The sequence below is a fragment of the Wyeomyia smithii genome, chromosome 1 (assembly GCF_029784165.1).
Source record: "Wyeomyia smithii strain HCP4-BCI-WySm-NY-G18 chromosome 1, ASM2978416v1, whole genome shotgun sequence".
In the NCBI taxonomy this organism is placed as follows: Eukaryota; Metazoa; Arthropoda; class Insecta; order Diptera; family Culicidae; genus Wyeomyia; species Wyeomyia smithii.
Window position 1 is genome coordinate 138,202,314 of NC_073694.1, and position 16,864 is coordinate 138,219,177.

Consider the following 16,864-nt stretch of genomic DNA (forward strand, 5'->3'; position numbering starts at 1 on the left):
TCTCAAATAACTAACTATTGTTTCAATCTACATAATATCTCGAAACTCTCAGAATGCTGTTGGTATGTAACTGGCATAAATGATTTGTGTTAATTTCAATGGTTTATATAGAAATGAGCAACCTTACCCGCCCTGTCCGTGTTGCCCGTTGTTCCCCTACCGATTAACAGTGAATGACAATGAACTCATGTCCTGGGCTCAAATTAATTTGTGCCCGCTGTCAGCAGTAAGATGAAGAAGTAAGAAAAGAAGCGGTGATATGCTATCTCGTTTTTACATATGTTGAGATGTTAGCCCTTGAAACATGACGTGATGCCAAAGGGGTGCGGACAACGGAAATGTGGCACCTTTTCGAGTATGATGGCGGTTGGGTGAACTACATGTCATGCGCACACACAGAAAATATTATGGTAATTGCTATCTTTTTAGGCTTGGCCAGATTTGTGCGGTGTTTTTGACAGACTAGTCTATATGGTCTAGATAAAAATAATAATTTATTACAACAGGACTAAAAAAGCAAAGGATAAAATTTTCAATGTAAGAGATAACCATGATATGAATTTATTATTTTGATAATAGTATGACTAGTCGTTTATAGTCAAAGATGACTAGTACACAATACCTTACTCTTGCACCTTGACGACAAGGTGGTGAAAGGTGAAGCATTTTTTTCAATATCATTGTATGGTCCTGTCAATATCCCTATACGGTATTGCCATCTTGTTTTCGTTTTCACCTTGCGGATTTTTTGCTAATTTGCTAATTTTGCTAATAATTACGGCATTTAAGGTCATAAGATGGCAGCACTTACCGCTATAAAGGTGTTGCGGGTAAAATGTATGAAGTCAGGTATCTTGCTCTAGTCATCATTAACATAACTCATGCATTTGTTGTTTGAACCAATTTTAATAGTCGATTGAAAACCAACATACAGTTTTAATCCCTTTGTGGCACTGCTTGGATTAATAATTCTGCCACAGCCGTCATAGAATGCTGTAGAGTGTTCTCCTATTCGTTTTGTGGCTTTCGTTCAGATTATTGTTGGTAATCTCATACATTATCAATTTCACTATTCCTTGCTTAAATTTTCAAATCGATTTATTAATACAGTCAGGTTTTTTTTTACGCGGTTTTTTTACGAGGTTTTTTTACGCGGATTTTTGAATTAACGCGGTTTTTTTACGCGGATTTTTGAATTAACGCGGTTTTTTACGCGGATTTTTGAATTAACGCGGTTTTTTTACGCGATACCGCGCTAATTCAAAAATTTTTTTACGAATTTCCGTGGGTTTGGAACCAGAAACGTTTAAGTGTTTATCTAGTAAAAGACTTAGTCCAAAAAATACTCTCCGCCCACCGAAAGATCCGGAATGACCGTCAAAGAGGACAATTAGTATTAAATACTGGTTCTAGAGTGTCTCGAGTTTTTTTCTAAAGCCCTTCTTGCTGGACTACTTTACGCGGATTTAAAAAAAAACGTGGTTTTTTTACGCGAATTTTTGAATTAACGCGGATTTTTGAATTAGCGCGTTTTTTTTTACGCGGATTTTCGAATTAACGCGGTTTTTTTTACGCGGTTATTTTTTAGGAGGTACGTATCCCCCGCGTAAAAAAAAAACCTGACTGTATTTGCTAAGAACTGAGTAAATCAAATTTGGAAATTTTCACTCATCCTTTTAAGTTCTATTTAAAAACGAAACAATACTTATTCTGATGAATACTGCTAAACGCTATTTTCAACTAAGGTTTTACATTACTGCATTGATTATTCTAGTTGTTTGTAATTAAATGAGTTTTTAGCAAAAGTAAAGTATTGATCAGGATTTTGTGTCAGACTGAAAATCATTGTTTTATACGTCTCTTAATATCCTCAAAATTCACTTACAACGAGTAGCAATGCATAGCATAACATACTTCAACAAAATTCACGAACGTCAAGTACAACATTAACAATGTTAAAATCATTTCAGAGAATGAAAAGCTTTTTTTCTCTTCGTTACCTTCCCAATTTGATGAGAGTACCTATGATATGTTTACATTTTGTGACTCACGACAACTTGTAAAATTACGCGGGATTTGATTTTTAGTATTGTTGTAATAAATTGAAATTGCAAATCATCTATAGATGACTATCTATAGACCATATAGGATAGTCGATTGTAAACCACCGAACAAATTTGATTGAAAGTAACATGATATTTTTCTGGGTGTGCGAATCTGGTCAAGCTCATCACTGAAATGATAAGAAGTACCATGATATTTTTCCGTGTGGATATGCTTTAGTTCACCCAACGGTCTGCAGATGGCAAGTTCATAGTGTTGCCTTGAGATTATATGCAGCGAAGCCCAATTTGGATATCTATGTTTCTTTAGTCTATGGTGTTACGTATGTCTTATCATAGACTAAAGAGACATAGATATCCAAGTTGGGCTTCGCTGCATATAATCTCAAGGCAACACTCTGAACTTGCCATCTGTAGGCCGTTGGGTGAACTAAAGCATATCCACTCGGAAAAATATCATGGTATTCCTTATCATTTCAGTAGTGAGCTTGACCAGATTCTCACACCCAGAAAAATATCATGCTAATTTCAATCAGATTTGTACGGCGGTTTTCAATCGACTTTACAATATAATCTAGATGATTTGGTTTTCAATCGACTATTAAAATTGGTACAAACAACAAATGAGTTATGCTAATGATGACTAGAGCAAGATACCTGACTTCATACATTTTGCTTGCAACACCTTTATAACGGTGCCATCTGATGACCTTAAAACTGTGATTATTAACAAAATCGATTTATCATGCTCAATCCGCTAGATGAAAACAAAAACAAGATGGCAATATCGTATAAGGATATTGAAAATTAGATGATCTGATATTGAAAAACATGCTTCACCTTTCACCACCTTGTCGTCATCACCAAATTAACAGTATACAAATTAGTTCAATTTTCGTTCACGCGTAGCGAAACTCGTGTCCGCTGCATACTGCAAGAGTAACGTATTATGTACTAGTCATCTTTGGTTATGCTTAAAAACATATTGTTGAAACGACTATGAACGATTAGTCATACTATCATCAAAATAAATAATTTATATCATGGTCATCTCACACATTGACATTTATTTTAGTCCTGTTGTAATAAATTATTGTTATTATCTAGACCATATAGATTAGTTTGTTAAAACACCGCACAAATCTGACCAAGCCTAAAAAGATAGTAATTACCTTAATATTTTTCTGTGTGTGCTCATTAAATGTAGTTCACCCAACCGCCATCATACTCGAAGGGGCGCCACATTTTTGTTGCCCGTATTGTTGGTTGAGTTGGATATCTATGTTTCAATAATCTAAGGTCTTATGTACCACACTCTGAATAAAATCACAGTTTGAGTTGTTTTTGAAGGCAGTGTACCGGTGCAGCCCTGCATTTGTCTCATTTCTACCCGAAAAATGCTGCATTGATTTCGAAAATAACTTTTTGACAGTTCCTTATGGGATTTTCTTTGGGGCTCGATAAAGCCGAGAAAAAAAAAATTCATTTTGTTCATTATTTATCACCCCTTTGGCATCATGCCATGCTTCAAAGGCTAACATCTCAACATATGTAAAAACGAGATAGCATATCACCGCTTTTTTTCATACATCTTTATCCTACTGCTGACAGCGGGCACAAATTTATTTGAGCCCAGGACATGAGTTCTTGTCATTCACTGTTACTCGGTATAGGGATGCCAAAGGCTCGTTATTTATCGAGCAGTTTGACAAGACGAGGTACGGGGTAGGTATGTCTTATGTATGTGGTGTAATCACATACATAAGACATACGTAACACTCAGGAAGAAATCTTCCAAAAAAGTTGGTACAAAATGAACTACTCGAATAGTACCACACTGTGAATAAAGTCACTGTTTGAGTTGTTTTTGAAGGCAGTGTACCTGCACTGAAATAATCTCACCACTAATACAATAACAATTTCATAGGAAAATCTCATGCATTCCTTGTTATTATCCTATAGAAATAAATGAAAACAAATCGAAGTGTTTGTTTATGAAAGATACAAGAATTTATTATAAAAATAATATTTATTTTAACAAATTTGTCGGTTGTTGACTGTTAACGGCAATCCTATAAATTGAAGCAAAAATGAATTACGTAGGTCAGTGGCGGTCACAACTTTCGAGAGATTTGATCCGAGTTCCAATGGTCTGTTCGTTGTTTGCCCTAAGATTTGATAAGTGCCAATTTCTTCGGTGTGATCTATAGTTGTGAATACCTATGTAAGTTTAAACTCAAATAAAGTATAGAAAAATAACTTACCCATTGGAGATAAGGAAATATCCTTCCAATCGATGAATAAGACGCCGTCTTTTCGTGGTGTAGCCATTTCGAATAACAATCTGGATTATTCGATACCAAACCCAAAGCAAAACCTCGCAAGTCAACCGACAAGAAGTCCAAAGTCACGGCGACGTGTTTTTTATTGGATTTATCAATAAGATTTATATGTTGGTTTCAAAACATTACATTACATTTTTCTGCTACATGTTGCCCCATAGTACTTCGTACCTCGCCCTGCCAAACTGCTCGATAAATAATGAACAAAATGAATTTTCTTTTTCTCGGCTTTATCGAACCCCAAAGAAAATCCCATAAGGAACTGTCAAAAAGTTATTTACAAAATCAATGCAACAATTTTCGAGTAGGAACGAGACAAATGTAGGGCTGCGCAGGTACATTGTCTTCAAAAACAACTCAAACCGTGATTTTATTCAGGGTGTGGTACCATTCGAGTAGTTCATTTTGTACCAACTTTTTTGGAAGATTTCTTCCTGAGTGTTACGTATGTCTTATGTATGTGCTATTAGTCTTAATAGACATTGAAAGTTAACTTTTGCAACCTTATCATTGTATACAAATCATCGGTTGTTGATTCGAAGGGTGTATCCACAGGCAGACGTTCAAGCAAGAACAACATTGATCGAAAATTCTGTGTAAATTTTCGAGCAGAAGTACGTTATAAAACAAATGTACGCTAGCGCCACATGATGACCTTATAGCTACAACAAAATTAATTCGCAGATGTACGACACTGGCGTCGCTGGTAGCGCTATCATATAGTTACGCTTTGCTAATAATATAAAATTTTACACATGTTGGTAACTTAGCTTGGACGTCTGTCTGCAGTGTCATTTTATTATATAAACACACATACAAGCCCATACATCAAACTCTCCTCAAACAATCGTGGAAGGAAAATAAAATAACGTTCGAATAAATAGAAAACTTAGTTTATTTGCAAAATTATGATTACATTTGCCTGCAAATTCAAATTCGTCAAATTAGTACAAAAATAATATATCTTAAATCTACTCTTCAACGCAATGCAAACATTGGGTCAGGGGCAACTAAGCTTTAAAAATTCGAAACGTTTTTCACTTCTGAAGACAATAATCAGCAAATTTTAAAATCATTACCAAAAATGGTCATGGTTGTTAGTAAGCTATCATTAATTCTGCCATACTTTCTTTTGAAACTACGTAAGTTGCAGCATTTAAAGTGCGTCGAAGTTTCCGTTTACTTAAATCTATCTCAAAGTATACAAAAGCATGCGTTCATTAGGATGCCTTAACGCGGTTGTTAAATACTTACGAGGACAATAAGGGAGGTAGAGTCTGAAGTCGTATAAAAAAATTTTAACTCTAATGTACTAGATTATAATGTTGTAATGAAAGCTAAGGCGTGTTGTACAATGAACAAGCACTCAATATTAGAATACCGATATAAGATTAAAATTTAGATCAATAAGGATGGTTTTGCGCTAGTTCGGGAATATACGACACATTCCGTTTACGATTACCTGTGCGAATGTGTTGACTAAAGAGGTTCTTGGACTTCACTAAAAACGGTTCAAATACTACAGTTTCGCTGCATAAGCGATATCGAGATATCTGCGACCAGAAGTGTTCTGGTCTATTTTATCTGTTTAACTTTCTACCAACGCAATAAATTTGGGACCCACATGCTTTTGCGAATGATTGCCCAGATGTCAATCAATTTGAGCCACTCAATCATCGAAATCAATATCAGAATCGTCCGAATCGTAGCCGCCGCGAATGGTTTTCTTTGTGGGGTATGCAGAAGTCTTTTTCTTTTTTTTATCATCAGGCGGTGTCAGTAGATCACCCTAGAAACATGTGTTGCTGAAGTTAAATGTTTAATTTTATCGAAAGAATACTTACATTATAATTTATTGCTCCAGATTGTGCGATTCTCCATTCGAGCATTTCAGTGCTGAAATCGTCACAGTTACCTAGATCAGTAAAACCAACAATATAATCCTTGGTTTTACTGTCTTTTATTAGGGCTATACTAGGGATCACTTTGATACGCAGCCGCTGAGTCAAAAAGGGGCATTTTTCGGCATTCACTTTACAAAACTTGGCCTCTATGTGCTTGGTAGCCAGTATCTTTAGATGCATGTCAACAATTCGGCAACGCGGCGTTGAGTCGCGATAGAAGTGACATACAATATTGGCAGATTTTTTGCTCACCTCGAAAAATTCCTTTTCGTCTGCCAGTTCTATATACTCACCATGGCCCTAAAGAAAACTGGTAGTTAATCCCCTGAATTTTCGAATTACATAAAAATTGACTTACATTATTTTTCCACTCTTGACGCTGAGCAGCCTGTTTTTTCATTTCCTGGATCCGCTGCTCGCGGAGCTTCTCCAAGTCCTCCCCACCTAGACTATCCAAACGAGCCAACTCTCCATCCAGCTGCTTTTCCAGCTGTACTGCGGCATTGATAAGTGAATTTTGCAACACATGTTCCATGACTGTCGATCTAATACCAACTATAAAGAGTTAGTGGAAAAATGCTTTTGAAATTGACTAACATTGTTTCGAAGTAAGGTTCAAAAACAAATTTCGAGTCTCCTCAAAATATAAAATTTTTTTAATTGAAATTTACAACACTTATATAGAACTTGAAATGTCTGTAAACTTGCCGCTTTTGCTAAAATGTCATTTGTAAATTAACGTATTTGAAAAGTTGAAAACAATCAATGCAATCCTTAGCTAATCATTAACTAATTAGCTGAGAGTTGCAAAAATGTGTGTTTGAAAAAAAAAACTTAAGAAATATCAGGTTTATTATTCAGATTTTAAAAGCACAAAGTTAGAGAAACCTGGAGATCTCAAAATTTACAGATATTCACAGAGTTGGGGTGAACCATAATAAATGAAGTCTTTGCCCGTTTGGTATAGTCAATGCTATCTGCATCATTAAAATAAATTAATTGAAGACTCAGATTTTTTGTTAACCTGCTCAACACTTTTTTTGTGCTCAGAGGTTGACTAACAAGCAGTCCGGTTTCAACGAATATTGACAGAAGAGTAGTAGGCGTGCCTATAAAACACCCTTCCCTTTGGAAGCTCGACTTGGGCGAAAAACCATCTCAAGTAAATGAACATAGAACATTAGATTAATCAAAGTGCTTTTCTCTTTTTGCTATGGTTTTGGCAACGAACCAAATCATAGAAAAAAAACATCAACTTCCTGAACCGGATCGGAATGCCGCAAAGCACATGATCAATGTTTCGCCGCTTGTCGCTTGAAACAGTACAACTTCGTTCAAACTTTAAGATGAAATTGTCGCCGAAGTTTCTAAATATTTGGAAAATAGATAGTTTTTACTTACTGATTTCTCGATTCAAGTACAATTTAAGAAATTTAACAGCTCCCGTTAGTTTTTCTGTCCTGGGTTGAATCAATTTATGTTCGTGTTACTGTTGCTCACGGTGATAATGTTCTTTTTGTGTACTTATTCAACAGTTGCGGTTGTGTTAGTGATGAATACTTTTCGACATTTTCCGTAGAACACCTTCTCTCATTGATGTCGTAAATTTAGAGTCTGGCGGATAAAGCACCTGCCAACTACACTGAAAATAATACATACCTTAAGCCCTATTTAGAGATCCAAGCAAAGTGAAAATCTCATACAAAATGTTCATTTTTTCACGCTCGTGAAAAATGCAACCTGCAAAAATTTCACTTCGCTCGGACCTGTAAACAAATTCTATCCAGCGAAATCGAAGGTTGTGGATCTTATCTTTTTCACTTGGGTTTACTTTTTTCACGCATGCAAACGCTAGTGAAAAAGGCAGCAGCAAGCGAAAACATGCATTCGTTTATATACTGTCAGTTGCAGCCAATTTTCTTTTTGCTCGGAGTGTAAACTCGTGAATTTCGCTTCACTTAAACTGTAAACTGCAGACTGGTGAAATACCTGCGTGTTCCACAAACGGGTTTTCACGACAGATTTCGCAAGCGAAAATTTACGCTTTTTCACTTGTCAAATATTTCACTTCGCTTGGAACTGTAAACTATGCTTTATGGTGAAGATTCCTCTTAGGGGAATTCTCCTCTCTGTGCTTAAAGGCAAGCAATTTTGAGTTAGCGAATTTTTTTATTCCACCAGCTCACCTCGTTTTGATCTGGAAGCAACCGAACTGTTGTCAAAACCCTTCTCTATTCGCTCGATTTTGATCCAGTATTGACCTGGCGTGTTGCCCGAAGCGCACTGTAAACTTTTTCAGCTTCAACCCGCCACCAGGGTTGCCACATCTAAATCTGTATTTTCCTTTGAAAAAATCTGAGCATCTGTATCTGGAACAAAAATATCTGTAACAAAAATCTGTATTGACGAAACATAGAGAACATTATATTTTTCAAGTTTTCATGTTACATATACATAATCCATTTTTGAGCTGAAACGTGTGAGGAATTGAAATATTCAATTTATTTTATATTTAATGCATTACAATTTGAAGTGTTCATGAAAATTAATGTCAATTTTGGAAAATCTGTTAATCTGTATACAGCCGAAACTCGTTGGTTGGAACACAACTGCCACCCAACTAGCGAATCGTGTTCGTTAGTTGGATGAACTGACAACTGGGCAAATTTTTCAAAAGGGAGCGCCGATTGTTTGTTTTCTTCCTGCTTTGGAAAATTTCTTAATTCCATTGCGATAAAACTATGCCGATGAAAATGTTCTTTGCTCATCTGTCTTGCTGCTGTAGTAAATATTTTATGTATTTGGTCAATACTTTTTCATACAAAAATTCCAACGAGAAGTAATATGATAAAGCGCAAGCACATCACTCTGCTTCTTGCCTAAATAAAGGAGGATCGCTACGCAGGATAATTCCGGTAAAGGTGTTGAAGAAATAAAAGAACAAACAACCGAACAGTAAACCTCTAAATTACACACAAAATGTTGTAAATTTATAACATGTACTTTTCAAATTACGCGATTGATTATGCCAGAGATGATCTGCATGAAGTGTCCAGTTAATAGCGCTGAGAAACAAACTTATTAGTGCTGAATGGATTAAGCGTAATAACTTAACATGTTTACAAATTTTTTACAACAATAAATGTTATAATTTTATTTTAGTAATATTTTTTTTCACTTTTCGGATCCCTGATATACATTTGAATGACGTTGAATTCTGACATTAGAGTGCTTATTAGTTGGGTGACAGCCCAACTAGCGAACACCCTACTAACGAACCACCAACTAACGAACATCCAACGAGCGAATCATCACTGTATCTGTTGATACAGATTCTGTTTTATATATATATATATATATATATATATATATATATATATATATATATATATATATATATATATATATATATATATATATATATATGGATTATATATATATATATATATATATATATATATATATATATATATATATATATATATATATATATTTTTTTTTTTTTTTTTTTTGTTTGTTTCAGGTGGAGGGGAAATTTGCATCCAAACCCCTGAGGTGACCAACTTCAGGGAGTGTGGGGTTGGTTTGAATCAGTGACCGGACCCACTAAAACCCCTCCAGTCTCCAGCCCATAATACTCCCCGGGACCACCGCTAGGTATTGCTTCGGGGAGCGGCTTTTGTGCTCTGTGCACCCTCTTGGTTCTATAGATCTCTTTGCTAACTTAGCTAACTAACCTGGAGACTGGCCGTTAGCTAACACTGGCGTGTCGGTGGTCAACCTGTCGCCTGTTTTGCAATTCTAAAACTATTTGAGAGGCGGCTGTACAAACCGCCCTCCAAATGTTTGGGTCTTTACACATCCTCCGAACTAGGTTGTCCGGAGTGGTGTCTGGCCCGCTCACTACCATCATGTCGCTCCGCGCATGCACAAAACGAGGGCACACGAAGAAGACATGCTCAGCAGTTTCTTCCGCATCCGCGCACTCGGGACACATGGGGGACCCCACATGCCCGAATCTGTGTAGATACTGCCTGAAGCAACCATGACCTGACAGAATCTGTGTCAAGTGGAAGTTAACTTCTCCATGGCGCCTCCCGACCCATCCGGATACGTCCGGAAAAAGTCGATGCGTCCATCTACCCTTTGCGGAATTGGACCATTCCTGCTGCCATCTGATCATCGAGAATGACCTTCTGGTGTCTCGTATACCCCTTGTGTCACGTTGATCGAAGCATTCTACGTCCTCCTTAATGGCTATGCTGATAGGCATCATGCCGGACAGGACGCAGATTGCGTCGTATGACACTGTACGGTACGCGCTCACAACCCTCAGGCACATGAGCCTGTAGGTACTTTCCAGTTTTCGACGATGACTGTTGGTACCTAACGCTTTGGACCACGCTGGCCCACCATACCTAAGTATGGACGAAACCACGCTGGCAAGAAGTTTACGCTTGCTGCCATATACCGCTGAGCTATTGGACATCATTCGAGATAGTCCTGCAGCGGCCGTTGAAGCCCTCTTACAGGCATAGTCGACGTGACTCTTAAATGTGAGCTTATCGTCAACCATAACCCCCAAGAGCTTCAAGGAACGCCTGGAGGTAATGATGCAGTCACCGACTCTGACCACCGCCTGTTGCTCTAATTTGCGGTTGTTCACAACCGTAACCTCCGTTTTATGGTGCGCTAACTCCAGTTTCCTAGAGTGCATCCAGTCTTCGACCTTGCGTATGCAGTGCGCGGCCGTCAACTCGACCTCTTCGATCGACTCGCCGTAGACCTCTAGCGTGATGTCGTCTGCGAAACCGACGATCACAACCCCTACAGGGAACTTTAGTTTCAACACCCCGTCATACATGACATTCCACAACACCGGGCCCAGGATGGAACCTTGCGGTACCCCTGCGGTGATTGAGACGCACTTCTGACCCTCCTCCGTGTTGTAAACTAGTACCCGATTCTGGAAATAATTTTCCAAAATCTTGTACAACGACACCGGTACGTGGATGCTCCTAAGCGCGAGCGCTATGGAGTCCCAACTGGCGCTATTGAATGCATTCTTCACGTCAAGCGTGACGATTGCGCAATAGCGAATGCCCCAACTCTTACGCTGGAGTGCTACCTCTGCCGTCTTGGTGACAGAGAGAATAGCATCCAGCGTGGATCTACCTTTCCGGAAGCCGAACTGGTTACTTGCCAGACCGTTTACACCCTCTGTGTACTTCACCAGTCTGTTGAGGATAATCCTCTCAAACACCTTGCCCGTAGTGTCCAGCAGACAGATAGGTCTGTATGCCGATGGGTCCCCTGGCGGTTTCCCAGCCTTCGGCAACAGCACCAATCTCTGTCGCTTCCACCTGTCCGGAAAGAGGCAGTCATCCAGGCACTTCTGCATGACTGCTCGAAATAGATCGGGGGCCACTTTCATGGCCGTCCTGATGGCCAAGTTCGGGATTCCATCCGGTCCCGGTGCCTTGCTCACCTTTAGGGAGTTGGCGATCACGATGAGTTCCTCATTCGTAACCCTTACCTCCTCCACAACCTCTGCACGGCTGCCGTCTCTCACGGATTGGATGCCCGGCAGGTTGGCCGACCATCCCTGGTCTGTGTCTGAGATACTGGAACGTCGGACGTGAGACTTAGCAACCGGAGCCCAAGGATTTGGCTCGTGTCGTGGAAAGAGTCCCTCGATGATACGCTCCAGCATCGCTGGTGATCGCTCTGCAGGCGCCAACACGCCTTTGGTCTTCGCCATTACGACTCTGTAGGCGTTGCCCCACGGATTCGTATTGGCACTCGCGCATAGCCTATCGAAGCAGGCCCTTTTGCTCGCCTTTATCGCACTTTTAAGCGCCGATCTTGCAGATCCGAATACTACACGGCGCTCTACCCTCTGTGCATCGGTACGTGCACGTTGCAACATCCGTCTTGCACGGAGGCACGCGCTATGGAGGTCCGCTATCGCGTCGGTCCACCAGTATACCGGTGACTTACCATTCCTAGGTTGGCGGGTCCTGGGCATGGTGGCGTCGCACGCCCGCGATAATGTGGCAACTAATTGGTCAGCACTCGGGCGGAGCCAACTGCCCCCCTCGCGCTCTCTTCTCATTGCTTCTGCAAATACCTCGGCATCGAAATGCGATGTCTTCCACCCGCGGACGGTCGGAGTATTGGCTCTACCCGTCGCCTGCCGCCTCACGTTCTGGACTACGCTATAGCAGACCGACTGGTGGTCACTATAGGTGTAGCCATCGTCTACCCTCCAGTTCACGATCAGTCCTGGGCTGGAGAACGTCACGTCGATGATCGACTCCGCACCATTTCTGCTGAATGTACACTTGGTTCCAACGTTGGCCAGATCTAGGTTGAGCTTTGCCAAAGCTTCCAACAAGATCTGACCCCTCCGGTTCGTGCGGCGGCTTCCCCACTCAACAGCCCAAGCGTTGAAGTCGCCCGCCACTACTAAGGGTGTTAGTCCCGTCAGCTCCATAGATAACAAATCGACCATCTGGGTGAACCTTTCGATAGACCAACGCGGCGGAGCATAACAACTGCAGTAGAACACTCCGTCCACCTTGGCAACCGCGTATCCTTCATTTGAAGTTGACACAACCTCCTGAACCGGGAACTTGCTGGTCGTGCATATGGCCGCCGTACTGGACTTATCTGCAACCCAATTACCGTTTCCGGGAGGAATGCAGTAGGGGTCCGATACGATTGCGATGTCCGACCGCGACTCAGACGCTGCTTGGTATAGCAGCTGCTGTGCCGCATAGCAATGGTTCAGGTTCAATTGTGTCACCCTCACGCCCGTGGTTTCGTGGCCGCCTTACCGGCTGGGCACCGTGGGCCTCCCATAAAGTGCTTGGCGTCCCGTTTTCCAGTACATACCAAGCACTTGGGAGGCTCCCCGCAGTCTTTAGCTTTATGGCCAGCACCACCACAACGTCTACATAACTGGCTCCTATCGGGCCCCTTGCAGGTCCAGGACTTGTGTCCTCCCTCGAAACACCTGAAGGAAACGTCCGGCTGCTGGAGTATGCTCAGGGGACATACTGACCAGCCAACCTTAAGTTTGGCTGTCTTCAGGGCCAGAGTTGCATCGGCCGATGCAAGCCGGAAAGTGGCCACCTGGGTCCCCGCTGGACCCTTTCGGAGGCGAATTACCTCAGTGGCTACTTCCACTCCGCACTTCTCCTTGAGGGCCTGTGCAATATCGCACCTCTCGGTGATTTCATCCAGGTTTTTGAGCTGGAGAGTCACCTCTGAGGTGAGTGCCCGAATTTGCACATCTTTCCCGAGGACCTGCTCGGCTACCGTCTTGTAGGCAGCGCCCTTGTTTTGAGCATCCTCACGGAGCTCAAGAATCATCTCGCCGGTGCGAGAACGACGGATGGTCCGCACATCCGCTCCCAGATCCTTGAGCTGGGTTTCGCCTCTCATTTTCTTCAAGACTTCGGAGTACTTGGACCCATCCGTCTTGAGTATGAGGGCGTCGCCCCTGCTTCGCGCCTTCTTTCCCATTTTTGGACGATTTGTCGCCTTCTCGTCGTTGCGCTTGCTGTCTTTTTGGCGCTTCTTTCCTCCCACGGTAACCCAAGGGTTTCCCGTAGCTGCCACTTCGGCAGACTTTTCGGCGGACTTGGAGGCCGTTGGTGTGCTATCTCGCGGGCTTAGCACAACCAACCGTTTCTTGCTGTTCTCGGGGGCTTCCCCCGGAGACTGCCTTGCTCTTTTTGCGGCTGACCCGGAGGCGCAAACCGCTGCAAACATGCAGGTGTCCGTTTGGACCGACTTCGTCGCCCTTCCGGTCACCTCCGTTGCATTCTTCTCTGCAGCCACCGCTCTTGCCTTGAGCTCGGCGTGCTCCTTCTTCGCAGCATCGACGGAGGACCGAAGCATGTAGAGAGCCTGCTTCAGGTACTTCGTCGTGTTGGTGCGACTTTTCGCAAACTCGATTATGGCATCGAGCTGCTCCGACAGCGCTACTACCTTCGGTAGCGTGTCTCGCTGTCTTCCGACCGCCTTTATCAACAGTGGACCAGCCACTGCGATGTCTTGCGTCGATCCGGTAGGCGTACTGCCTTTGCCGTCTTCGCAGGCGTCCTTTACTGCATCCATCTCCGCCTTTCTCGGCGGAGACCTCTGAATGCCTCCTCGTGCAAACGGGTTTTTCAACCCATCTGCGCCCAATTGTTGATCTTCCTTATTTTCATTGTTCATTTTTGTTAAGTGGGTCCCCCTTCCAGCCGCTATCCTTATCCATACTGGAGTGGTCGCCTATCTGGTCCCAAGGTAGTCTATGCCGAAGCAGTGAGGCCATGGCTAGGGGCGGCTGCCATAGCGCCTTATGAGCAACTATGACACCCCCGACCGGCGCAAGTCAGGAAAGGACATCTGATCCCACTCCTGCCCGGTTCCCACCGGGCAATGAATTTGGAACGTACTGGAAGGCCTGCCAGGTTTTACGGGACGGAGACCCCTGCACCGGTTGTTGTCTCGCCGTTTCAAGCCGTTGTCACACGACCTTACTAAGGGAGCTCGGCGCAGGTGCCAGCCCAGAATCGTAGTACGAAAACAAAATCCGACTCTTATCATATGACGTTGCGACCAGTTACCGTAATTGGGAACTTACTGGCATCAATCCCAATGGGCGAATTAGTGCATTTGGGTGGTGGGAGCGGCACTATTCGCTCCGTCAGAGCTGCTTCCGGATAAAGTTGCCTTTGGCGAGAATTCGGCGGCCCAATGCCTGAGTCTCTCCACAACCTAGGCTAGCTCTCGCTGATGATCCGGGACTTGCAGTTGCTTGCAGTGAGCACTTCCGTGGCCTACGGTAATCGCCAAATACCGACCCGTGGTGGCATCCAGCTCTGCCATATATATATATATATATATATATATATATATATATATATATATATATATATATATATATATATATATATATATATATATATATATATATATATATATATATATATATATATATATATATATATATATATATATATATATATATATATATATATATATATATATATATATATATATATATATATATATATATATATATATATATATATATATATGGCAGAGCTGGATGCCACCACGGGTGGGCGGCCATATGCACGACCAGCAAGTTCCCGGTTCAGGAGGTTGTGTCAACTTCAAATGAAGGATACGCGGTTGCCAAGGTGGACGGAGTGTTCTACTGCAGTTGTTATGCTCCGCCGCGTTGGTCTATCGAAAGGTTCACCCAGATGGTCGATTTGTTATCTATGGAGCTGACGGGACTAACACCCTTAGTAGTGGCGGGCGACTTCAACGCTTGGGCTGTTGAGTGGGGAAGCCGCCGCACGAACCGGAGGGGTCAGATCTTGTTGGAAGCTTTGGCAAAGCTCAACCTAGATCTGGCCAACGTTGGAACCAAGTGTACATTCAGCAGAAATGGTGCGGAGTCGATCATCGACGTGACGTTCTCCAGCCCAGGACTGATCGTGAACTGGAGGGTAGACGATGGCTACACCTATAGTGACCACCAGTCGGTCTGCTATAGCGTAGTCCAGAACGTGAGGCGGCAGGCGACGGGTAGAGCCAATACTCCGACCGTCCGCGGGTGGAAGACATCGCATTTCGATGCCGAGGTATTTGCAGAAGCAATGAGAAGAGAGCGCGAGGGGGGCAGTTGGCTCCGCCCGAGTGCTGACCAATTAGTTGCCACATTATCGCGGGCGTGCGACGCCACCATGCCCAGGACCCGCCAACCTAGGAATGGTAAGTCACCGGTATACTGGTGGACCGACGCGATAGCGGACCTCCATAGCGCGTGCCTCCGTGCAAGACGGATGTTGCAACGTGCACGTACCGATGCACAGAGGGTAGAGCGCCGTGTAGTATTCGGATCTGCAAGATCGGCGCTTAAAAGTGCGATAAAGGCGAGCAAAAGGGCCTGCTTCGATAGGCTATGCGCGAGTGCCAATACGAATCCGTGGGGCAACGCCTACAGAGTCGTAATGGCGAAGACCAAAGGCGTGTTGGCGCCTGCAGAGCGATCACCAGCGATGCTGGAGCGTATCATCGAGGGACTCTTTCCACGACACGAGCCAAATCCTTGGGCTCCGGTTGCTAAGTCTCACGTCCGACGTTCCAGTATCTCAGACACAGACCAGGGATGGTCGGCCAACCTGCCGGGCATCCAATCCGTGAGAGACGGCAGCCGTGCAGAGGTTGTGGAGGAGGTAAGGGTTACGAATGAGGAACTCATCGTGATCGCCAACTCCCTAAAGGTGAGCAAGGCACCGGGACCGGATGGAATCCCGAACTTGGCCATCAGGACGGCCATGAAAGTGGCCCCCGATCTATTTCGAGCAGTCATGCAGAAGTGCCTGGATGACTGCCTCTTTCCGGACAGGTGGAAGCGACAGAGATTGGTGCTGTTGCCGAAGGCTGGGAAACCGCCAGGGGACCCATCGGCATACAGACCTATCTGTCTGCTGGACACTACGGGCAAGGTGTTTGAGAGGATTATCCTCAACAGACTGGTGAA

General features: G+C 42.9%; 1 protein-coding gene across 1 annotated transcript; it reads right to left on the reverse strand.

Annotated features, from left to right (window-relative positions):
- Nucleotides 1–5,282: 5,282 nt before the first annotated feature.
- LOC129726647 (thioredoxin domain-containing protein 9) lies at nt 5,283–7,871 on the reverse strand. The gene is made up of 4 exons (XM_055683597.1): nt 7,711–7,871; nt 6,668–6,864; nt 6,250–6,609; nt 5,283–6,194 (listed from the first exon to the last, which is right to left on the reverse strand). The coding sequence occupies exons 2-4, from the start codon at nt 6,842–6,844 to the stop codon at nt 6,075–6,077; spliced, it is 657 nt and encodes a 218-aa protein (XP_055539572.1). The 5' UTR covers nt 6,845–6,864; nt 7,711–7,871; the 3' UTR covers nt 5,283–6,074.
- Nucleotides 7,872–16,864: the final 8,993 nt, after the last annotated feature.

Bases quoted from the DNA above. Each gene is read 5' to 3' on its own strand.
- LOC129726647 (XM_055683597.1), bottom strand. From the start codon at position 6,844: ATGGAACATGTGTTGCAAAATTCACTTATCAATGCCGCAGTACAGCTG. The intron at 6,610-6,667 runs GTAAGTCAATTT...AGTTTTCTTTAG, and splicing joins GTCAAGAGTGGAAAAATAAT to GGCCATGGTGAGTATATAGA. The intron at 6,195-6,249 runs GTAAGTATTCTT...ACATGTTTCTAG, and splicing joins CTGGAGCAATAAATTATAAT to GGTGATCTACTGACACCGCC.